We start from the raw sequence: 25,372 nt of genomic DNA on the forward strand, positions 1-25,372 counted from the left end.
TAACTGAAGCATTTTTTAGTTGCTTCCAGTCTACATAGAAGGCAGTTCCTGGTTGCAGTATAGGAGTTAGAAAGGGGTTAAGGCTAGGCTACATTAGCCCCAAAATATATATTTCTTCCTGGTTTACCCCTTCTTTATCTATCATGCTAAAGTACTTGTTGAAAACTTAATCTCAAACAAAATCTTGGAGGCAGAAATCTTTAGCCACAGAACACCCTGAATCCCTTGTACAGTCTTTTTGATAAAACAAGCCATTCAGCATGATTCAAGCTATAGTTTTAGAATTTGAATAGATATTGAAGACTCTGAGAGCTGATGGAAACCCGTAACTTGTAAAAGGCTAGACAGAAGGGCAGTTGCTAGAATTGGTCCTGACAAGGCTGTATTGTCCAAAGCTATGTGGCATACACAGCCTAACTGAACCATTGCCAAAGACTGAATATGGTGGAGGAGGACTGTATCTTATACCAATGTGGCACTTGAAACAGGTGTGTTTACAACACACCAAGTATGTACACTGTAGTGTAATCCTTCCTGGAAAGAATACTTTCTACAGGCAAAATTGGGAGAATGGACAACTCACCAATGTGATGTTACAGGGTGATTCTTAGTGGGTTCATGTTATGACTTTGAAACAGGCCCTGGGGTTGTAGAAGCAGATGCTTGTCACTTATAATTAGAACTCTGTTTCTCATTCTCCAGCAGTCTCTTTCTACAGCAAATGGCAACAGCTGCTGCTCCTTTGCTGCCTGGGCTGCTTGTCACAACACAGGTGTTGTCCACAGCATATGCACCAAGTGTGTTGTGGGCAGGAGATTGAGCATTACATCCCGTCAGAGTCCAGCCATCATCACAAGTCACCGTTGCCTGAGAAGAAGGGAATGAAGTTATTCAGTGTTATAAGGAGTCTCAAAGGTTACCTGCTTTCTTAAATAAGATCAAATGTCCTCCCTTGATGCATCTTAAGCTCCAACCCCCCCCCCCCCCCAAATACCTACATTATGCAGTCTTTTAACTTGGGCTGCATTAAATCCCCTTGTCCCAATAAATGTCATCTCTCCTTTTGAATCCCTAGTACACGTTGTCTTGAAATATTGATCGTAATCCCGTGGGGGCAGAGAGAGGCTATCCTTTATCTACCTATAAAACTTGTACATTGAGGGTTGTCATAATGAGTCCAGCTAAAGCTGCAGTTTTCAACTGCTGTGCTGTGGCACACTAGTGTGCCATGAGGCTGCCTCAGGTGTGCCGTGGGGCCAAGGAGTCGGGAAGCAGCAGCTACTCGCACGGGAGAAACAACTGCTCAGAGCCTCGCACGGCAGCAGGAGGAAAAGGGGCAGCCGCGAAGGGGCTTGGACGCTCCTGCTGTTGCTGGTGCCTGCCCCATGCGCTGATTGGGCAGGCAGCTAGAGAAGCCTGGAAGAGCTCCCAGTGGGTGCGAATATGGAGGGAGTGAGGGTGAGAGCGAGACTGATGGTGGAAGCAGGTAGGAGCCAGAAGCAGCTGGCTGGCAAGGATCCTGGAGAGACCCTTTTCCTTGCCTGCAATGCCCCAAAGTGACCCTCCCTGTTGCCTCCCCTGGCAAGGCTTTGGCAGGAAGGGCACTGGGCCACAACCCTATCCACACTTACTTAGGAGTAAGCCCCATTGATTATAATGGGGCTTCTGAGTAGACATACAGAGGCTTGGTTGGTCGCACTCTTTCTTGAATAAATGAGCAGACAAGTGATGCTTTTCTTCCCCCCCAACCCACCTCCTCCCCTCCTGCACACACATCCCCCCATCATAATTGCAGTTAACCCCTCCCCTTCCCCCAGTGAATCCTGCACTTGTTTCAAACACATCTCCTCACTGTCCCTCCAGTATGCTCAGTCTCATCTCTTTGCCAACACCTCCTGCCATATCAGACCATATCAACTGATAACAGTTTGAACAGACCTGCTTCAAAACCTTTCCAGAAACCACATACACCTCCCTCTCCAAGCTTCTTGGGAATTTCTTTCATTGTCATGTAATGATCTGAGGCTGCAATCCTTACCACACTTTCCTGAAAGTAAGCTCCATTGAACAAAATAGGACTTACTTCTGAGTAGACCTGGTTAGGATTGTGCCCTTGGTTATATTAATTAAATTGTAACATAATAATGTAATTAAAAACCAGTAGTGTGCCTTGACAACTTTAGTGCCTTGTCAGTGTGCCATGAGGTGAAAAAGGTTGAAAATGGCTGAGCTAAAGGGATGACACCCACATACCTTTGCTGTGTCTTTCATAGAAGAAGATTCCTGCACTTTACATTCAATGCTGGGGGCATGGCAGCAGGAAGCATGCACTGTGGCATCTGCCTGGCCTACGCATTGGTCATGGCTGCTGTTGGTCCTCAGCACTGGCCTGATGTTGTCACTGAAATCTCCAGTCAGAGCATGGGAGCTGCAACCTGACAATTCATAGCACATTATGGCATACGCTTTGTGGTATTAACAAAATCCATTCATACCCCATCAGTATGTACATGTGAAGGTCATCATATAGGGAGAAGTTTTTTAAAAGCTACTCAGCTTCATGGTACTGATTTTTTAAAAGCTGTGTTGGCTTAATCTAGATGGGGGTGTAACCCCAGGTTATCTAATCCCCTTGTCCTGCTCTGGCCAAGGCAATCTCTGTTGTTCTTGATGAGACAAAACAACTGTATGGGAGAAGCCTTGTAGGCAGCTGGTGAAAGGCTACTTTATGGGAAGACAAGTGTACACTGTATGAATTCTGTATGAATGTGTGTTTTACACAGTGTTCAGATTCTGTCATTCCTTGACTAGAAGCACTAATTTTTAAAAATACATATTGAAGTAGCATAGGCAACTGTCAAAAAAGGTTATCCAGCTTAGACAAATTTAGAAAAGATGCATAAAACTATTGCACAGGGCCCCCAAATGACAGATGGGAATGTATATTTCAAGATATGCATCACAACAATAGGTGAGAAGGCATATAGCCTATCACCAATGTGCAGTGCAGATGAGAACTGGGTGGATTAGATGCACCTCATGCTGTAGACGCACATAGCACCCTAGACGTTCACACACTGCTATATATACACAGATTCTGATCATCCAATGTATCTACGGGAGCCTTCTATGCGCAGAGCCTCCTTACTAAAGCAGGCTCATGGTATCCAGAACATAACCCCTATACAGTAATAACAGTATGCAGTAATAACATATTGACCTCAATTACTGCCATCTGAGGTCTGATAACATACCTGTCAAAACATGGCTGTCCTTAGGGCAAGTGACACTTTGCATTGGTGTACCCTCTATGCTCAGTGAATGGGTGTTAACTTGACAGCCAGCTTTGGGCCAAATGCAACATCTGGCTACAGCATAGACACCTTGGCCCCCAATCCTATTATGAGCCACACACTCCTTTCTGCCGCCACGATCCTGTTAGTGAGAAAGCACAGCAGAAAGTATAGCCAGAACTGCCCCAAAAGTTCAGTATCCCATGCTGCTGAACAGCCTGCTTCTGTATAAAACAAAATGGATAGCATCACCACCAGAGCAGCACCTCAATGTGTTCCCCTCGCCGCTTTCCATTCTTGGAGAAGCTTGAGCAGCTGAACATTTCTTCATCGCTGTTGCAGTGAGCAACAGCTAATGCCCTGTGCGTAGACCCAGACAAGGAAGACCACACGGAACGACAGTACAGTTGCTCATCTGAAAGAGAGTGCCAACAATCATCACTTATGATCTCAATCATGATCTTCTGTCATGATTATGTCAGGTTCAAATCCCCCCTCTGCCACGAAGCTTCCTGGGTGACCTTGGGCCAGTCACTTTCTCTCTGCCTCACCTACCTCACAGGGTTGTTGTGAGGACAAAAGGAGGGGAGCAGCTGTGTACACTGCCCTGGGTTATTTGGAGGAAGGGTGGTATAAAAATGTGAAAAATAAATAAATAAATCTGAGGGGATACAATCACCACTAAATTTTTGCTAAGTTTTGCCAAAGCTAAGTAGGGTCAATGTCTGGATGGGTGACTGCTTAGGAACTTCATACCAGCTTGAATTCCATGATGAGAGGTAAGTGGGATGTTTGTGTGAATCAACAGAATAATTTGTGCCTAGCAGTAGCCTGTTTGGGACTGTCTCTCTTTGGGACAGTCTCTCTCTTCAGCTAGCCAGTATTCCATTTTCAACCACCTAGAGCAGGGCTCTCCAGATTCCAACCTGCAGGCCAGATCCAGTGCCCTGCAGAATCTCTTCCCCCATGTGAACATTCCATGGGGGAGCCTCTTGCTTGCACTGCAGAGTGCCCCCAACCTTCACGCTTGCTCTGCACTTGGAGGGTCTTTCACCCCAGCTCGCTTTGCGCTTGGATTTCCAGGCATGCGCAGCTGACCGGTGCAAAGGTCAGGCAAAGAGAGGCCCCTGGAAGGAATGATAAGTGCTGTCCACACTGGGGACCAGTTTACTGGCATGCAGCCGTTTTCACTTTGGAGACACCTGACCTAGAGAACTCCTACTTTTAAGTTATCCATCCCAGGAAGAAACCAAATTGTTTAAGAACCTAGAAAAGTTGAATTGCATAGTAATGGGTAGTCTAAGGATCGGCAACCTTCTATGACACAGGGCCAGAACCTTGGCAATGACTTCCAGGCGTTTAGCAAACCTTTGGGTTGCCAAGCACAGTGCTGGGTGGAGCTCGGCTTGGGCAGCAAAGTCTCCTGCCAAATTCGCCACATGCCAGACAGCCAATGGCAACGCCACCTGCCCAGTCTTGCAGAGTCCTGGTGCCACTGCCACCGCTGCTTCCCAGGGGAAAGTGTCACCTGTTGCTCCACTGCAGGCTGGAGACTATAGACTAGAAGACTTCAGATGGTGGGCTGAATCCAGCCCACAGACCATAAGATTGCCAACACCTGCTGCAGTCTTTTGGCATGGGGTGCACTTGTCTATTACCTAACTGGTGGCTTATGTCAACCTATTAAACTTTTCTAAAAGCATAAAGCCAATTATCATTGGTTAGTATTATAATACCGTTGTACAAATCGATGGTAAGGCCACACCTGGAGTATTGTGTCCAGTTCTGGTTGCCGCATCTCAAAAAAGACATAGTGGAAATGGAAAAGGTGCAAAAGAGAGCGACTAAGATGATTACGGGGCTGGGGCACCTTCCTTATGAGGAAAGGCTACGGCGTTTGGGCCTCTTCAGCCTAGAAAAGAGACGCTTGAGGGGGGACATGATTGAGACATACAAAATTATGCAGGGGATGGACAGAGTGGATAGGGAGATGCTCTTTACACTTACATAATACCAGAACCAGGGGACATCCACTAAAATTGAGTGTTGGGCGGGTTAGGACAGACAAAAGAAAATATTTCTTTACTCAGCGCGTGGTCGGTCTGTGGAACTCCTTGCCACAGGATGTGGTGCTGGCGTCTAGCCTAGACGCCTTTAAAAGGGGATTGGACAAGTTTCTGGAGGAAAAATCCATTATGGGGTACAAGCCATGATGTGTATGCGCAACCTCCTGATTTTAGGAATGGGTTAAGTCAGAATGCCAGATGTAGGGGAGGGCACCAGGATGAGGTCTCTTGTTATCTGGTGTGCTCCCTGGGGCATTTGGTGGGCCGCTGTGAGATACAGGAAGCTGGACTAGATGGGCCTATGGCCTGATCCAGTGGGGCTGTTCTTATGTTCTTATGTTCTTATCATCAGATAATAAGAGTCTTTCACCTGCTACAAGTTTGGAGGGCAGACCAGCTACTCTGTTGGGGGTTAACAGCCTCTGGCCTTCAGGAAACCAAGCCTCATTGATCAGGTTTTTGATGGAAAAGTGGATTAGCCTCTGTCTCAGCTCAGAGATGGACAGGTCAGAGTTGGTGTTCAGGATCATGGCTGCAATACCTACGAAAACACAAATACATACTTTGTAATATCAGGATATGGCTACACATGTTTGTAGTGCTCTCTCTATATAGAGAGAAGGGGGAGAGAAAGAGAATGTTGACTTTTTTTAACGTTTGCTCCAGTCACTTCAATGGAAGCAATAGTCTCCATAGGGAGCCAACACCTCCACTGCTATGAATGGAGCAGCAACAAGAATCGCTTTACATTCCGCAATCTCCTTTCTTGCTTTTACTCCCACTAGGAATTTAGAATAAAAATTCTTCTGCCATCTGGGACTACTTCCCTCTAGAATACCCTGGTGCCTAATTTGAGAAGTTATTTCTGCATAAGAACCGCCTCCCCACTCTCAAGCTGCACCCTCTGTCATGTAAAGAGCTACGCTTCACAGCCACAAGAGGCCCCCTTCAGGATGTATGTAACAGTTTAATAAGGAGACGCATTGGCAGTTAACTCTTAACCACGCTTAGCCTGGAGCATGCTTCACCACAAGGCATATCGTTATCAGACCATAACATGCTCCGTGTCACTCCCAGCTGTTTCATCATAAGGAATATAGCTGTATTTGCATGAAGCCACCAAATGAGGCTGAAGCAAAAGAAAAAGGAATTAAAAATAATTCTACCGAATTATTATAAAGGAAGCATACACAAAAAGGATTCTGTAGCATAAAGGTCAGGAAGCCATTTCACACGGAGGTGCTATGCCATGATAAGTAGGGACAACTGCTCCCAGACATGGAGCATGTGATGTGGCCCAGGGCTGTGGAACAACTTCACTTCATCTCACATCACAATTTTATTTCATACTTTCTCTTGGAAAATGGTTTTCTCTTGGTGATCCTGCTAACACTTAAGGAGGGGGCTGCAGCTCAGTGGCAGGGCACACGTAGCCAGGTCCATGAAATCAGCTAAACTGCAAGCAGCTGTGCGTCCTGGAAACAATGCTGCCACTCCCATTTCAAGGCGAGATGTAGCTTGATTTTAGAGGGGAAACAGAGCCTGGAGACAGAGAATGAGTATGTGATTCACATACTCACATCCCATGTGATTGACTAAGTATGCATTTACTGCTCAACCATACTCTGAGTAAATGTATGACTTTATGGGTAAACCAAGCTGGACTGGAGGTTGTTTCAAATCAGCACGCCCTCATTTCAGAACCCTAGCCTAGACTCCGCACCCCAATTTCTGCCAACAAGCCCTTACCCTGAGCGTGCCTGTCTCTCCCACTAGCTGCCTTTCACCTTTCTACCTAAAGGTACTGTGAATGGAATAGGCCCAGGCTCGGTTTTATAGATTTCTGCAGGTCCATGCCAGCACAAAGATGCACATCCTACATTGAGCTGGATCCTGCAACCTGTCATTCCTTCCCTGGATGATCCATTCCCGTCTTTCTAAGTGACACATGCAGTTAACAGGAGAAACTACAGGACCAGGCCTTATAGCCATTTGGAGATATCCCATCATCCTCACAGTACTAGTTCAAACAGGCAACTTCTTCAATATCAACACTGCAAAACAAGAGCAAGAGCAGTTTCCTACAAAGCCACATGGACAACTTTTTTGTGCATACCAGATGATCAGGTGGGTGATCCCCAGCTTGTCTTTTTGCTACCCAGAATGTTTAGCAGAATGGAGCAGTCAAAACGCAGATTGGGTAGGCAGCCAACAACAGAAGCAGATTTACTAAACAAATCACACAAAGAAACCCCCACAAGGCAGCAGTATGTCAAACAGCTTCCGTGTTGACAGCCATATTGTGTGAAGTGCCCATAAGAGATGTGCAGATGTTTCTGTAACACAGCCAAGTCCTGAATCATAGGGGCTGCTACAAAGTGCAGTGTAACAGTCAATGTTTGGCTCTTGTAAATGTGAGGGGGTTACTTTGAACAAGGTGGCAAACACTTCTCTTTCACCAGTGAGGATCTGAGGTTCAAAACAAGCGACTCAAAGACCTATATAGGAAGCCTACGCTGCTGGGGGCTTCTCCTGTGCAAATCCCACTGAAATAAGTGGATGCTGAGCGAGAGAAGATCTATGTGCTTAAAAGTGGAGCTCGAAAATTTCACCTGCTACATGGGCAGCTGCTTGGGATGTCCCACTTTGTGCAGTGAAGCAGGTACTACAGTCACTGGAGGCACCAACAATATCATCTCCTGGGGCAAACACATCTATGCAGCGGCCAAAGTTGGTTCCCAGGGTTCCCATGGACGCAGGCTGATCCTGGACATTGGTGGCTCCAACTGTAATAACCTAGAACAACACAACACTCCAACAGTGAACAAACAGAAAGCCTCTTACATTTAAACAAAGTAAGCATAAGGTGAGATGTTGATGGGAACATTTGTTTCATGAAGACAAATCTGAAAGGAACAAGTTCTAGCAAGTATTTTGTATAGCTTCTCTCTTCAAATAGAAATTCTCCAGGATGTGTCCCAGATACCATAATTAGCCTTTAGCTTTAAACATTAGCATTTAGCTTCAGATATTCCACTTCATCTGAGGCCGTGCAGACACTTGACATAAGAAGCATTCTTCACTTAGTGCGAATGAAAATATTGTGTGACCTGGCCAATCATCATCACCATCATCACCAGTATTTGTATACCACTTCTCGGTTATTGGCTTACTCCTTTGACTTTAAACCAAGGAAGTTCACATAGGCAGGATTTCTCTAAACCCCCAAGGAGGTTTTTTACAATAACAAAGAAGTTCTAATCTTTTAAGAACAAATAACATTCCAGATGGATCTTTCACAGTCTGGTATTCATTCTGGCCACAGTTGCTTCCCATGCTGACTGACGAACAGCTGCTTCTCTCACCGAAAGGCAGCTGGAATAGCTCAGCTTGTAAGTCGCTTTGCAAGGTCTTGTCGCACACGGACGCTTCTGGTGACCCTGAACTGGCGTACTTCGGATGTTATCTTTGGGCTTAATGGCAGCTCTATCCTCTAGGCCAGACGTCCTGCCCATGGCAGTTTTGAAGGCATAAAAGCAAGGTTCATGCTCAAGGGTAGAGATTTCCTCACCTCCCGTGGAAACTGAATCAATTTCCAGGAACCAGCCTTCAGATGCGTGAGGATGAGCATTCAACCAGGAGCAGAGGTCTCCACCACTGTTTATTGCCCTGGAATGCTGAACAACCATCTAACACTGGGCTGACTTACCCATATGTATACATCACACCATTTCTTTACACTTGATGGCAGGCAATTCAAATGCATGACTTGAGTCTTGGTGAAAAGCATCATGTTTGAGGTGATATACATTGGTAAGCCAAGCTGGGTGGGTGACCCATATAATTTCTGGACTACTTTATCTTGGCCTTTAGAACTACAGCTCAGGTACTAGGACCAAGTCAATGAACACATGAAACCTGAACATACCTCTGGTTCTGATGCTGGTGAATACAGGCAGGCATCTTCTTTGTAATTGCCTGCTGCAGCAATTATCGCTACTCCCATCTTCACCATCAGGCGACAGGCTGCATTCAGGATGCGGCTATAGCCACCAGCCAAGGGTAGCAAAATGACCAAAGGACTGTAAGGTTGTGCATTCAGGGTCTTTTTAATGAACTCCAGTCCTGTGGTGCAAAGACAAACCACCAAGTAGGTTCAACTCAAAAGAGGCCTTTTATTATTTTACTAATAATCACAGTCCACCAGGTATTTGTATTGGGGATTTGGAGTGCTCATTAGTTGGAACTCTACCCAAGAGTTTAAGAACAGGTGAGATATTGTCCTATAATTTTCAGTGTTCCTAGTAGCATGGTTCATTCCAATTGTTCAACTGTTATCTTATCTATACCTAAGCTGGCCAGATATTTTAAGGGCTTTGGGGATTGCACTAAGTGATTGACACTCCTAATGACAATAGGGGTGGTTTGTTGTTTTCTTTCCCCAAAGGTGCTACATTTCCATTTCCAGGTTTTCACATTTTGTGACCTTTTTCCAATGGTTTCTCCTCCATTCAATTATCTCCTGGAATGACCACATAAATAGCATCACTCGTTTCTTCTCAACCACAGTTGTTGTTAAGAATTTTTTTTAACGAAGAAGTTCTCAAAACAGTTTGCTTGTATAGCAAGAGAAATAAAAAGATGGTTACACGTCTTAATAAAAGTTGTGGTGTTTTTTAAGGAATTACATGAAATAGAGGGACTTTCTACACAAAATGTTTTCCCTTCTGAGTACGAAAAACTAAGCTGAAGGCTTATACCCCCAGGCTTCATATCTTAAAGCCATCCTGAGGACCACAAATATGTAGGCATGTATAAAATGATAAAAAGCAGAAGTTAATTTCTTGGAGAACTGATACTGTGCATGAACCCTTTGGAAAAGCCTGCTTTAAACGATATGGTAAACAATGGATCCTGTAGACCAGTGCATGGGCAAATGACTAGTTCTGTCAGAGAATCAATGCATGGGGCACCCCAGAGAAACAGTCCATTGTTGATGTTGTGCTGAGGCATTGTGAACCATCCAAAATGTCTTACTATGGCCCAATGCTGCTAAAACAGCAACTGCTGTCATCAGGTGCAACTCAACACCATCTTGCAAAGCCATTAGCAACAACAACACAAAAAGTGGTTGGAGAGAAAGCACAAAGTGGGTAAGACTGGAGTCAACTAACGTCCAAGGTCTTTCAGCCACTAGGTCTACTACAAACCACCACCCTTCCTTTTTTGTTAGTGGTCTTATCTTGTAGTAGTTGGTAGCTACTAAATAGGATTTAGTTATCATGGATATTTGAAGCTTTGTCCCTCTGGCTTGCTGCGGTACAAAAAGGTCATTCATGTAGCATGGAAGGGAAATTTGAAGATTAGAGTCTCTATGTGCAAAGCCTGTCTACACAATCGAACCACCAACCCCTCTTCTTCAGATTGGTAGCAGAGCTATATTAGATACTCATGTACAGGAGGAAGACCACATTCAGGAGCTCACCACCACTGTTGCTAAGACTTTTGGAACCAACAAGGAATTTTATACCCCAGATCTAACCCAGTCTAGAGCTTAGCCTGGGTTAGATCTGGTGTATAAAATTATACTGCCTTGCCACAGGGCACAGAAATGCTTCTATGACTTGAAAGCATAAGGTCCAAAACAACCGTCAGGATACTGCAAAAGGAACACTCAGGTACCATGGCTCAACATTTCAAAAGAACTCAACTATTGCAGATCTGGTATCTATATATAGATACATGTATAAGAACTAGGCCAAAACCAATTCCACTGCAGCTTACAGGAATCTTTTAGCTTCTTTCCCCAGGTGGTAGATCAACAAAACCAAGACTCTTGCTGGACTGACACATATTGTACTCCAGTTTAGCAACAGTTGCTGTCACTCACCTATCAGAGTGCCACTCACAGTGCCTTTCCCCTGGCAGTTGAGCACTCGGAGGCTGCGTACATTGGCTCCTTTGGCCACACCAGCATCTCTCCCACTCACCACTCCAGCCATGTGGGTCCCGTGACTGTCACACTTGCTGGCCTGCCAGAAAGCATAACTACAGCACATCATTTCTTCCGCCTTCCATCTCCCACCCGCAAACAGACACCAAAACAATTCATAAGAGTTGATGCCAGAATGTCCACCTCTTCCCACCACTTCATGAAGTTCAGATCCAAGACGGGGGGTGTCATTAAGCCATTTCTGCCCAATGTTGCATATATGCAACAGGGACCAAACGTTTACACCCATGGGTCACACAAAAATGGGTTAACCACAACTAAGCTGACAAGAGTGATGAATCCATTGGATCTGTAGAGTACTTTCTATGCTGAAACATGCTGCAGAATTGACAATTCTCAGTCAATAAAAATCTAAATATTCCCAATATAAAGAGTATAGACTAATTTGTATTCATCATTGATTACATCACTTTTTTCCAATATTGCCAACTTGTAAACTCATGCAATTTCTAAACTATGTTTCTAAATGTCATCCAAAGGTTCCATTATTCACCCATTATAAGCAAAAGCACCATTTTTCTCATCTCTCAAAGAGCTGAGCATGCACACGTTCCTCCCCCGCTCTCTTTGTTGTACACACATAAGAACAGCCCCACCGGATCAGGCCATAGGCCCATCTAGTCCAGCTTCCTGTATGGCTCACTAAATGGCTCACCAAAGTGGCTCACCAAATGACCCAGGCTGCACACAAGACAACAAGAGACCTGCATTCTGGTGCCATTCCTTGCATCTCGTGTTCTGAGGTGAACCACTTCTAAAATCAGGAGGTTACACATATACATCATAGCTTGTAACCCGTGATGGACTTTTCCTTCATAAATTTGTCCAATTCCCTTTTAAAGGCATCTAGGCTAGATACCATCACCACATCTTGTGGCAAGGAGTTCCACAGACTAACTACATACTGAGTAAAGAAATGTTTTCTTTTGTCTGTCCTAACTCTCCCAACACTCAATTTTAGTGGATGTCCCCCAGTTCTGGTGTTATGTAAAATATACACAGATATGCACAGAATGTTCAAATGGAATTAACAGGCAAATTGAAGAAGTACTCAACTAAGGCTGAAATCCTAACCACACTTAATTTGGAGTAAGCTTCATTGATTATAATGGGATTTACTTCTGAGTAGACACAACTAGGATTGGGCTTTAAGGCACAATCCTATGCATACCCCATTGAACAATAGGAGTTACTTCTGAGTAAACATGCATAGGGAATGCTTATGAACTGTCCTAGTGGTTATAACTGTAATTAGCATTGCATAAATAAGGAATGCCAGAATTCTCTTGAATCTGTGCATTAGGAATGATTGTCACTACAGATTTAAAAAAAACAAATGAATTTCTACAGATCTGCTTTTTAACCAAGAGCAGCTTCGCATTTTAAGAAGCACCATTTCCGTATTATCCACAAATGCTATGAGAACCACAACTCACATCAGTGAGGGGGAAGGGCAATTCCATTAAGACCCATCTAATGACAATTCTAACAAATATGAAGGAAAAGCAGCATGACAGGAGTAGCCCTGACATTTATCTGCTCCCTTTTCATGGTGGGTGGCCATTTTTGCACCCAGGCTGTCCCACAATGTTGCTGCGTCCCAGGAAACATGGGTAATAAAACTAGCTGCTGCAAGCAAATTGTCAGTGAATTTCCCTAAAGAAGCTGGCTCAAAAATTTAAAGTTTCTTTGTCATTATTAAGTAGGGCTTTAATAGTATCACTTATAAAGGTGGAATGTGACATCGAAATTATTGATGCTTGTGAACACACAGTTGACGTACCTGTCGGTGAAAGCGAGTGCCATCCTCCTCTGGAATATTCTCAAAATCAGTCACAAATACTCTACCCTCTATCTCTCGGTGGTTACTCTGGACACCAGTATCTAGCAGGTAAACCTCAACCAGGTCACCCCTATCTAAAGAGAGACAACCAGTCAGTGATGCTGTGTATACATGTGGCTCTTACTGCAACATCAAAGAGTTTTCATCATCCCAGTACACCTGCCAGTATATGAGGATGTTTGTCTTGCAAGAGCAACTTGCAAATTGGAGCACTTTCCTACTGAACAACGCTTTGGCAAAATAAAGGCAGTTTTGTAGTGATTCCCAAAAGTATCTCCTGGAAAAGACCTCAATTGATTACTCCATTTTAATTATTTTGATGTGGGCACTCACAGAAGGCAGTAGATATGTTCTCTCTCTCTCTCACTCTGTGTGTATGTGTGCATGTGCAGCGAAAAAGCCATCAGCACTCTTGGTCTTCTCGACTAGCAACCTGTGGATCTGGGACCCACCAGTGAGTCATGACCCAATTTTTGGTGGTTCGTGAAACTGACAGAGCAGATCAGGCTATGTGCATCAAGGGTTAAACAAGCTGCTACTTGGGAGGCGGGAGTATTGCTGTGCAATCACCATTATAGCCACACCCCTTGGCATTTCTAAATCAGGCCTCAGCCTCTTGTTTAGAGCCTCTAAAAAGTTGAAGAACTACTGTTCTAGACTACCAACCCATGAACAGGTGTGGATTTGAGTAGGATAGACCTAGAATCCTATTTTCCTTAAGAACTGGCCATCTGTGTCCTTTATGGCCTTCTAGTGAGGGTTTTGTTTTTTTTAAAGAACTTTTTGGAAGGAAACATTGCAAGATCTATGCTTTAGCTGCAGGTCCAGGTAACCATAAAGGCAAACGAGACAACCAAATATAGTATCAAATATCAGAGGTGTCTGCCTATGTAAATACAAAGGACACAGTCTACTGCTAGGCTAAAAGCCAGGCTTGAAGAAACCTTTAAAGCTCAAATGTACTGGGACTCAGCTTGATGCAGCTTATTAAAATGACTGTTGGTATCTATTGTTCTTCACCCTCTTCATCTGCCTGTCAAAGGTGCACAGCAATCCTGCCTTGGCCTTGGGCATAGGATTTTGTTCCTGAGCCTGTGACGGTCCAGCACTTCATGAACAAACATGCCAATGTAAAATGGAGAAAGAATGCTCACTGGGAGGACTGTATTCATTTGATCCGTGCTGCACAGGGACGATCCGTTCAAGGTTCCAGGGAATGCTCTGAGCAAACACATAGGAGTCCTCTTCTATGTAATCCACATGTGGGAGCCTCAAAGCCTGCTCAAAGAAAGCAAGAGAATGAGAACCTTACAACATGGCAAATCCCAAATCCGTCGGAACATGCTAATGCCAAATTCATCCCTTCTCATGTTGGTCCCCATAATCCCCTCTGAATTTATCCTGACCTGCTCACCACTTTGCTCTCACTTATTCTCCTTTTCTGTGTTTGTGTGTTGCTTACCACCCTCTTGCCCGATTCATATGTTGTTTGTGGCAATGTTTCACTGTCACAAGCACAATATCATAATGGAAGCTTTAGATCAGGGGTGCTCAATAAGTCGATCCCAATCTAACAGTCGATCGCCAGGCAAAATGAGTCGATCGCAGGCTTCTCTCCCATCCACGCATTCCTGGGAGTGAGCCCCACCCTGGGAGTGAGCTCCTGTCCATGCATCCCTGGGAGTGAGCCCTGTTGACTCTCCTGGGGATGACTTACCTTTCCCCTGTTTTTGCACTGGTATGTATGGAGATCTGCCCTCCCCAACTTCCATCTGTTGGTTCTGTGTGCAAGGGGTTTTGCACTGGTCTTGCTGTGATGTCTATATAGAGATCTTTCCTCCCCCACACCTTTCCCCTGTTTTTGTACTGGTCTGTATAGAGATCTGCTCCCCCCCCCCACTTGTATTGGAATCAAGGAAGATCTGGTGAGGAGGTAGATGTGGTGTCAGCAGTGGCCCCTTTAAGGGTAAGGCCTGGGCATCCAGCAGAGTGTGCTGCACAGCTGCAGCCACTTGAAGGCAATAGGGCCCTCAGGGATATAAGAGCACCTGAGGCAGGAAGGGCTCCACTTATTTATGTGAGTCAGCCTTTTCCTACATGAAGATCTTTAAGTCCAAGTACCGGTCCACCATGGCTGATGAACATTTGGAAGTGTGCTTGAAGCTGGCTGTCAGCAGCTACTGTCTGGGCTATGCATCCTTGGCTGATTCACTTCAGTGCGAGTCATCAAAGTAAACTCAAGTAATTACAAAAAATGTTTATAGTTAATTACGTTGTGTTGTGCAATATTGGCTCATGCGGTTATGCAAGGTACACAAACATACATTGTACACATAAATGTTATATGTTATGATGGCGCAAACATTGTAAAAAAACTCTGGTAGATCTCCGGGCCTTGCTGGGTTTCAAAGTACAGTGGTACCTTGCATAACGAATGCCCCGCGCAGCGAAAAACCCGCAGAACGAAAGAGTTGTGCGAAGTTTGGTAACTTGCACAACGAATTTTTATGACTTATGCTTCGCATAACGATTTTTTTTTATTGTCCTGGTTTGTTTTAAATCGCACAACCGTTAATACCCAGAATGCATTGTGCCTGGAGGTTTAAAAAGCCTCCCCAATGCAGCCTGGGCTCACTTCTCCACGTGCAGTTCCAGGGTTGACTTCCAGGAGCAACTGTGGCCTGTGCTGTGGGCGAACCCTGTCTTTGGTCAACTGTTCTGAGCAGTTCTGAGCAGTTCACCAACTCCTTGGGGAACCTACTACCAGCAGTTAAGGTAAGTTTCTTTGAACTTTTCATAACTTTTGGGAAGTGGTGGCCAGCATTTGAGGTATGTTTTGGGGGGCCAGCTGGCCAGTTGGCCAGTTTTGGCCTGCTGTTTTGGGGAGGTTAGGGGAGTTTTTCCAGCAGTTTGGGGAATCTGTGGAACTCATTTGCAACCATTTTTCCAGACCAGAATTTAAGGAGCTTCTTCACAGGGACATCTCAAGCAGTGGAAAGGTAGGGAGCGTAGCTTCACCATCTGCATTTGTTCTCCTGTGTTGGGGGGGAGGGGCTGTTATGCCACTTTTTTGTCCCGGGCAGGTTTGGCCAGGGGTGGGAAGGTGTGCGTAAAGCAGATGTGAAGCACTGCCTTTTGTTTTTGCGAATGTAGCAACTGCTGACATGGGTCCCAAGAAGGCTGCTCCTGCAGAGGCCGGGAAGAGGACAAAGATGACGCTAGAAATGAAGAAGGAGATCATCCAGAAGCACGACGGAGGCATGCAAGTGACAGACCTCGCCAGGGAGTACGGGAGGAATCCATCCACCATCGGGACCATCCTGAAGATGAGGGAGAAGATCCTTGCGACAGATGCAGCCAAGGGAGTCACCAGGATCGTGAAGAACCGGCCAGCTGTTCTGGAGGAGGTGGAGAAGTTGCTGCTCATCTGGATGGAAGAGAAGCAGCGTGCAGGGTACACAGTGACTGAGGCTGTCATTTGTGAGAAGGCCAAGGCCTTGCACGCAGACCTCGTACAGCAAGAGCCAGGAACCTCAGCCGAGCCAGAAGTCTTCAAGGCAAGCAGAGGGTGGTTTGAAAGATTCAAAACCAGATCTGGAATCCACAGCATGGTCAGGCATGGAGAGGCTGCCAGTTCCGATGTTCCTGAGGCTACGCAGGAGCAGGCCTCTTTGGAAGAGGAAGAATCGTCAAGTGAGGAACAGCTGTCCTCCACGGAACTGAAGGACATCTGCCAACAGTGGAAAAACGTGCAGACTTATGCACAGCGGCACCACCCAGACAAGGCTCTGGCACATGACCTTGCGAACATGTTTGATACAAGGATCATGTCCTCTTTCAGAGGGGTGCTGAAAAGGCGGCTGAAGCAGCAGATCATGGAGAGGTTCTTCATGAAGAAGCAAAGAGTGGAAGAGGAACCTGCTGCTTCTACCAGTGGTGCCCAGTTGCCTTCTTCCTCCTCCTCCTCCTCCTAGAAGCCTTGAAGTCAAGCCTTGAAGCCTTCTCCCAGTTGTCCAAGTTGTTAAGTTAAGTTAAGTTAAAGCAGTGATGCTGAGACTTGGGGGACAGAGGGGTCTGTCTCCAGGTTGTCTTTGGCTAACTGTAAACTGCTTCTCTCCTAGCTAGCCAGCCTGAGACCGTTCCCAGTTTGCCAGTGTCCCTGCCTACTCTACTGCGCCTTCTCCCAGTTGACCAGCGTTCGTGCCATCCCCACAGAGACCCTCCGCAGCTCTGGGAACGTAAAAGACTGCTGCTGTGATGTGGAGACAGTTCTGTCTGCCTCCAGTTTCCTGACTTAAAAGACTGGTCCTGTAGGTTGAGACACTTCAGCCTCACTTGGTCACCTTAAAATGTTTGTGTACAAGTGTCCCCTAGAGCCTTAGAGAGTCCTTTGGTGATTTTAAAAAGTTTCTGTATTGGTTTCTGTATGATGTCCCTGTTTACATGCCTTAAAAATGTACTTTCTGAAGAGTTTTGCACAGTCCAAGGACTGTTTGTGACTGTTTCTGTTCAGTTTCAGTGTTGAGCCTCAATTCAGATGGTCCTGCCTCATGTTTGCTGATTTTTAAGTGTTTTTCTGTCATGTTTAAAAAGTTGAAGTTTTGTGCTTGAAATTTTTGAAATCCTCTGTACAGTATGTATGCCTTTAAAGAGCACTTAATAAACACTTAGTAAACCAAATTTGACTTTGTTCTGACTTTTCTTGCCCATAGGAACGCATTAATTTCAATGCATTCCTATAGGAAAACGCGATTCGCACAACGAAAAATTCGCATAACGAAAGGACTCGTGGAACGGATTAATTTCGTTATGCGAGGCACCACTGTAGCTCTCGAGACAAAAAAGTGTGAGCACCCCTGCTTTAGATGCACTTCTTCGCACTAGTTCAAAATTGAATGTGAGTGATCAAAATAGTCTAGTGGGCTGTGTCAAACTCTGGAGCACTTTCGAGCACACCACAATATTCACTTTGATGTGAAAACATTTGCTTTGTAGGCCTGATGGCTTTCCTTTAAAAGCAGCACATCAAGGCAGTGCATTGTCTCTAGCTCACAAACAATGCTCTTGCACAAGTTGTCTGATCAGCACAAGTTTGTGTAATTGACAGGCTGAAGCACAGGTGGCCCTGTATGCGAGTAGGAACTAATTAAACAAACACTGTGTTTTCCCAGCAAGTCTTGCACCACTTTGAATTGCCAAACATTTGTTTTTTTGGAAACTTGTTAACTGTTTGGACAGAACCAGCTATTATCAGCACAACTTAAAAGATCCCTTAAAATAACCAGTACTTACATGCATGTGTGTGTGGCCATATCAAAAAAGCAAATGCCATCATAATACCTCCCAATCACTTCCACAGAACTAAATGATACTTTTCTGCTAAAAATGTTCAGTTTTTAAAGATGACATGGTTCATAAAATTAAATTTCCTGCCTAATGCAGGGGGCTGGACTAGATGACCTATTAGGCCCCTTCCAACTCTTTGATTCTATGAATTAGGAATATAAACAGACAAAATGCCAGTCTAATGAAGCTGTTTCTAAGTTGTAATTAATTTTCTCAGGTGACTGTTTCTTAAAACAAGAGTCTCTGTGTATATTAATATATTTGTGAGCACCATCTCAGGATCTGCCATCACAAGTCTCACAACAATGATGCAAAAAGTTGCTCCATTATTCTGCGGGCTGGGCATGCAAGCATAAACAGCCACAGGCATCACACAGACACCATTTGCCTGCGGAACACCCTGTCCTCAACTGCAGGTAGGTTAGCGGGGGGGGGGGAGTTGGGGTTTGGGAGAGGATCAGGGAGGAGCAGGACAGGGAGCAATCCAGGCTGGAAAAAAGGGGAGAGGACAGCCTTGCACACCAATATCCTTTTCCCCCTTCATAGCCAGGACCTGCCCTGAATCTCCTTGGAGTTATGCCAGTTAAATAGCTGGCATAGGGCCGAGGAGACCTACTGGCAGACAGGCAGCCTATGGGGAGGTAAGTAAGGAAAATCTTTATGTACCTCTCCCAGGCAGTCTGGTCATCACTTCCTTATAGCATGCAGCACGCACTCCAGCAGTGGTACTGCATGCTATGGACTGGTGGGGGATAGGACTGTGGCCAAGGTAACTATGAGGACCAAATTCAGAAAGGCTGGCTATTTCTAGATGTTAATTATTGTTGAGATGGTTTGAGCTTCTTTCTATTAATTCTTTGAATACAACAATAAACTAAAACTCTTGCTGGGTCACTGCATTTTATGCTATTTATTTTTCTAACCACTCTTAGATGAGAGGCAGGTTAAAAAAACCTGGCACTTACCATGTGCAGCACATCACTGCTCATCTTCACAACAAAGCCCTGGAACAGTTCCTCAAAGATATGCAGGATTTTGGTCAGGTAGCCATGCTTAGCTGCTCTGGCTTGCAGGCGCTTGGCAGTTCGTGCTGTTTGGGTCTTAAGGGTGTCCTCTTTCAGTACGACAATATAGTGCCCAGGCAAGCGCCATGCGTCCTATGTTGAAACAAGCATAAACAAAGAGGGGATGGGAACAATTCAACACCATCTTACCGAATTTCCCCACTGGCAGCATATACTGATCTGTATGGGGCTCTGATACCCTTATAATTGGGAACAAGACAAAACCTTTAGATTTTAGAAATGGGCTGTCAGGGGAGGGCACTAGGATGCAGGTCTCTTGTTATCTAGTGTGCTCCCTGGGGCATTTGGTGGGCTGCTGTGAGATACAGGAAGTTGGACTAGATGGGCCTATGGCCTGATCCAGTGGGGCTGTTCTTATCTTCTTACCTTATACCCTTGCCCATCCACAGAGTGTTAATTTTGGTACGCGCATGACCTCAGACATACTCCTCTCCCTGCCTTTTGTGGCTTATGCTAGACTAGGATGGCAACCAAGCAATGCCACTTTGGAGGGGTGATGGGGAGGAGAGAGACCTTTCTTCCACTTGCACTCTCAAAGCCACCAAGGGAGGGGAGGTGCTTAACCTCTTTCCTGCTGATTGTTTTTTCCCCCCCACTCATAATATCCATCTCCACCAACCAAACCCAAGCTATTCTTGTGTGATTTTTCTTGTGCACATATCTGGAACAACAGCAACTGTTACCCTGCGCATGCCAGATCTCATCTGATCTCGGAAGCTAAGCAAGGTCAGGCCTGGTTAGTACTTGGATGGAAGACCGCCGGGGAATCCTGGGTGCTGTAGGCTTATACCATAGTCTTTCGAGACTGAAGGTTGCCAACCATTTTTATCTGGAACACTTTATGGGGAAGAAACAACTGGGGAGGCAACTCTGAATGGCAAAAACACCAACAAAAGACAAACTGAGGCACATACAAACAATTCCTCCTCTCAAAATGTGCTTTTCCTTCAAGGGGGGAGTGTTGATAAGCATCTATGTGTAACATGTACTTTGCACTTTAGCAATGACTCTCTACCTATATGTGACAGCAGTGTAAAAGAGAGATAAACTAAGAATTTTGAAAAACAAATATTGTGAAATCCCAACATGAAGAATTCTCTTTCAGCAAACTCTCAAGGTCAAACTAGACATGACATGGGACAGGAGGACTCAGATGTCTCAATAACATTTCTTAAAAGCAGCTGTGTATCCTCTCCCGCTTTGGATTAGGACCATGGTGAGGAGGCTGTTCACTCTGTGCCATTTCCTTGATTTAAATCCCCCTGAAGCTACTACCAAACAGCCTCAGAGAAGAAAAAGGGCAGGTCTTTTTCTTCAGGTATCTTCAGGGAGTATTAGTAGCTATAGACCAAACTAGATGGCAAGTGGGAGACCTGTGATCAGATCTTCCGGTATGTTTCAAAGACTGAGTTGTTAATAACCCCTTATGTCATTCTTTTTTAAAAAAGCAAAAGACACCACAAACAAATACAATGGGAGGTTAAGAGCCCAACTTCGAAGGAACCGGCACACGATATGCCTGGCAATCTTGATGCTGCTTGCTTGCCATTTTCAGCTAACAGCCATTTGATTTATTGACCATACTGCCTAATGGCAGCTGTTCACACTTGTCCTGATCCAGCACTGTACAGCACATCCAGAAGGTGCTAGACCATCATTATCTGTTAGCCTGAGCTGTCAACACATGTGGACTGTGGGGATCAGATGCACCGTATGAATGCATCCAATCAAAATAAGCGAGACCCAGAAGTGCCCTAAAGGCAACACAGGATAATATAATACGGATTGCCTTGTGAATAACTCCAACTCCTTGCCTTTCTTGACTGCTCCCTGGATGTCAGATCTTTAAATTCTCATGAAAAGTAAAGTTGGGAATTTTTCAGCTGATTGTTTCATTCAGAAGAACAAAATACGTAGGTAGCCCTTTAGCAGACAAGTGTGGCCCAAACAGAGACAAAATGCTACAGGTGTAGGCTTGCAGCAAAGTGTCTGGGAAATAATATCGTATGATTTGTCCACGTGACAATGGTTTGACTGATGTCAGGCCAAATTTCCCAACAGGAAGCAATACTTGAGCTCGCCTCCTCACGCAGCCTGCACATAAAACGGTGAGTGTCCTTGATTCCAAAGAATCTCCAGAACAGCCTTACAGTTCACTAGAGCAGCCATTTTCAACCACTGTGGTGTGGCACGTGGGTGTGCCGCAAATGGTTCGCAATGTGCTGCTGGAGTTGGGGGAGGAGTCATACTTAAGTAGGGCCATTGGAGGATGTGAGCCCCCCCACCAGCAGTATGATGTGCCTTGTCAATTGTTTAAAAAACTGCGGGTGCACCTTGACAATTTTAGTACCTTGTCAGTGTGCCCTGAGATAAAAAGGGTTGAAAATCACTTCTCTAGAGCAGTGCTTCTCAACCACGGGTACCACCATACTACCAGTGGTAATTGACGTGGTGTCTGGTGGTACTTGCAGGACTCCTGCCACCCGGCAGCAAGAATGCAACCCGACAAACAGTTCCAAAAGGCTCCAAAGCAAGCTTTTCCACGCTTAAAAAAAGCTCTCCCGTCCACCCTGAGCCTCTTACTGGTGTCTGTTGAGTTGCATCTGGTCTCCTAGCCCAGAATTAACTGGCAATCATGTCATCATCAGTTACTTTTGGTGGTACTTCAAATAGGTGGACCATGTGAAGTGTATGGTGGAGGACATTGAAAATCACTACTCTGGAGCATAAGTTCCCTGTACCAAATGGATACAAATTCAGAAAACAAACGCAATACGTCCACAGGTACTTTAAAGGAACAAAACCATCTGACACTTTGCCACCTGGTCATCAAGAGGAAGCCAGCACCAAATCTGACATTTCAAGTCCACAGATGCATCCTGACAGCGCACTTTGTACCTGCGCTCCACCACCTGTTGTGCAGGATGTCATGCAGGATGTGGCAGCAGGCATCCCAAGGTGTGGGCAGACACCAAGGGGAAATCCACTATGCAAGGGGGGGCAGGAGGAAAACCACAGGATGTGATCATCAGGGCTTCATTTGTGCCAGGATTTCCCCACCAGAACCAGTTTTGACCAACAGGGGCCTGTTCTGGAACAAGGGGGTCCAAGGAAGAGAGGGAGGATCCTCAGGCCTCCTAGGAGGGTATGCAGAGATCTCACGCCCCCTGTGCTATGGGGCAGAGACCAGAAGCGTCTCTCTCCTTGACAAACAGACTGCTGCACACCCCCAACTAGTGCAACGGGGCCACTAGGGGCCACTGCCGTTTAGGCAAAATTAGGGCGGGTGGCCACACGATCTGCATCTCTCAGCTCCAAGTTCCCAAGCCAGTCCCAGGCCGCGACTTCTGCGGGGACGCCACTCCGGCTGCTCCCATTCAGCGCCGCTGAAGAAGCAGAGATCCCGGGACCCACCCGCTCGCAGTCCCGCCCCGCTTCTCTGCCACGCCCCGCGGCCAGTCCATTCAGCCAGGCGACTTAAAGCGTAAGATGGCAATCCTGTGCACCCTTTCCTGGGAGGAAGCCCCACGGAAGGCAACGGGACTTCCTTCTGAGTAGACACGCCTAGGATAGGACTCTGGGGCTGCAATCCGATGCGCCCTTTCCTGGGAGGAAGCCCCGTTGACTATCATGGGACTGACTGCTGAGTAGACATGCCGAGGATTGGGCTGTGAGGCTTCAATCCTATGCACTCTTTCCTGGGAGGAAGCCCCACTGAAGGCAATGGGATTTCCTTCTGAGAAGACCTGCCTAGGCTTGGGCTGTGAGGCTGCCATCCTAGGCACGCTTTCCTGGGAGTGAGCCCCATTGACTATCATGGGACTGAGACTGCAGTCGTGTGCACGCTTTCCTGGGAGTAAGTCCCATTGGCTATAGTTGGACTTCCTTCTGAGCAGACATGCCTAGGCTCGGGCTCTGGTCCGGCTCGCCCGTCCAGCCACCGGGAAAGACACCCATCCCCCCCCCCGGGCGCGCGCTTTAGCCACTGGGCTTCACTCCCTGCCGGGTCCTGCTGCGGTCACCTTCCTGCTCCTGCGGAAAGCGGCGGCGGGTCCGCTGCGGGGCTTCCCGAATTCGGCCGGATCCTCCTCCTCGACGGCGAAGGAGGCGATCAGGTCGTCTTCGTCCAGCTCGTGGGGGCTGCTGGCGGCAGCCGGAGCCAGGCAGGCGAGCGCCCCGAGCAGCAGCAGCAGCAGCGCAGCGCGCCCGCGGCTGCCCATCATCCTGCCCGGCCGGGCTTGGAACCCGCAGCCCAGCCTCGAAGCCGGCGCGCGGGCTCTGGAAGCGCGCGGGCTGCAGGGAAGGCAGGCGAGCGGCTGCAGCTCCACGCTGCCGAGGATTAGCAGGGCGTAATCGCATCCCCGAGCGCGCCGCGCTCCCACACACACACACACAGCCCGCCTTCACATCTTCGGCAGCTCCTCCAAATCTTTGGGGCGTGGATGTGCCGATCACGCCACTGTTATCCCATCGGACCATCCTGTCTCGTTAAACATTAATTGGAGTTTCTCCTCATCCCTGCAGATCAAGTCTCGGCCCCTTTTCCACGCACCGGGCGTCATGTTACACTGAGGAGCCAGGCATTCCTCTCCACTGCTTGGCCAAGGCAAATGGCAACAACACCTTCCAAGAGGGGAACAAGTCACTTCTCCAAGCCAAGCCAAGGAGAGAGCGGGAAGACCCAGCTGCAAAACCCTCCTCAGCCATGAAGCTTCCTGGGTGACCTGGGCCCAGTCACTTTCTCTCAGCCTCACCTACCTCACAGGGTTGTTGTGAAGACAAGAGGAGGGGAGCAGCTGCATACACCGCCCTGAGCTCTTTGGAGGAAGGGCGGTATAAATAAAAAATAAAACCATATTCCTTTTTTCTTAATTTGAGTATTTTTTCTGTAATTTGCTTGTGTGTTTATGGGTGCAATCCTAACCTACTTTCCAGCACCGGCAAAAGGGCAGTGCAGCTCCAAGGTAAGGGAATAAGCGTTGCCTGACTTTGAGGAGGCCTCCGTGAGTGTCGCCCAACTGCAGGATGCAGCACACATCCCATTGGCACAGCTATGCCAGCTCTGGAAAGTGGGTTAGGATTTGGGATCTGTTCCTTAATCACATATTCCCTTGTGTTTATAATTATAGCTACATGTATTGGTCCTTTCTAATTTAAAAAAAATTGTATTATTCCTGTCCAAGAGAATAAAAGAAACACAACATACACACTATGGTGTTTGGAATACCTGAGCACACAGCAGCGTAGTCCATATCCCCCTGGAGCAGCCATTTTCAACCTTTTTCATCTCACAGCACGCTGACAAGGTACTAAAATTGCCAAGGCACACCATCGGTTTTTTGACAAGTCGCACCACACTGACAGCAGGGGCTCCCAGTCCCCAATGGCACTGCTAACAAATGATCTTCCTCCAAACCCCTGTGGCACACCTGCAGACCATCCACAGCACACCCGTGTGTCAACAGTGGTTGAAAATGTCTGCCCTAGAGTCCTGGAGCGAAGCACTGTACTAGGAACTCAGATGTAAGCATTCAGGTTCACAAAAGGGGAGAGGTAGATTTTATAAATCAGCACGTTTGCCTAGAAGTTGGTACAATGAAACCTAACAAGAGCAATGTGGTTCTCCTGATTGCTAAGGTGAGCAATCTGTTTAAGGAGTCTCTCCCAGAGCAACAAAGTTGCTACCTGGTGCTTTGACTGCTAGCCTCATCATCTCAAGGACATTC

The 25,372-nt window shown here is 46.4% G+C and overlaps 1 protein-coding gene across 1 annotated transcript; it reads right to left on the reverse strand.

The window, feature by feature from the left end:
• Positions 1-666: 666 nt before the first annotated feature.
• Positions 667-23,836, reverse strand: PCSK9 (proprotein convertase subtilisin/kexin type 9). The gene is made up of 12 exons (XM_066625642.1): positions 23,669-23,836; positions 19,527-19,718; positions 14,370-14,493; positions 13,156-13,289; positions 11,250-11,391; positions 9,288-9,484; positions 7,972-8,155; positions 5,730-5,900; positions 3,560-3,708; positions 3,255-3,435; positions 2,254-2,435; positions 667-867 (listed from the first exon to the last, which is right to left on the reverse strand). Exons 2-12 carry the CDS (start codon positions 19,548-19,550, stop codon positions 667-669), a joined length of 1,689 nt encoding a protein of 562 aa, XP_066481739.1. The 5' UTR covers positions 19,551-19,718; positions 23,669-23,836.
• Positions 23,837-25,372: the final 1,536 nt, after the last annotated feature.

The sequence above is a fragment of the Tiliqua scincoides genome, chromosome 4, assembly GCF_035046505.1.
Source record: "Tiliqua scincoides isolate rTilSci1 chromosome 4, rTilSci1.hap2, whole genome shotgun sequence".
In the NCBI taxonomy this organism is placed as follows: domain Eukaryota; kingdom Metazoa; phylum Chordata; class Lepidosauria; order Squamata; family Scincidae; genus Tiliqua; species Tiliqua scincoides.

What these genes read in the sequence shown, in the direction of transcription:
- PCSK9 (XM_066625642.1), bottom strand. Translation starts at nt 19,550, where the DNA reads ATGAGCAGTGATGTGCTGCACATG. An exon ending in CACCAGCATCAGAACCAGAG is followed by an intron (nt 8,156 to 9,287) that starts GTATGTTCAGGT and finishes GTGTTGTTCTAG; the next exon opens with GTTATTACAGTTGGAGCCAC. An exon ending in GGACAGCCATGTTTTGACAG is followed by an intron (nt 2,436 to 3,254) that starts GTATGTTATCAG and finishes ATGAATTGTCAG; the next exon opens with GTTGCAGCTCCCATGCTCTG.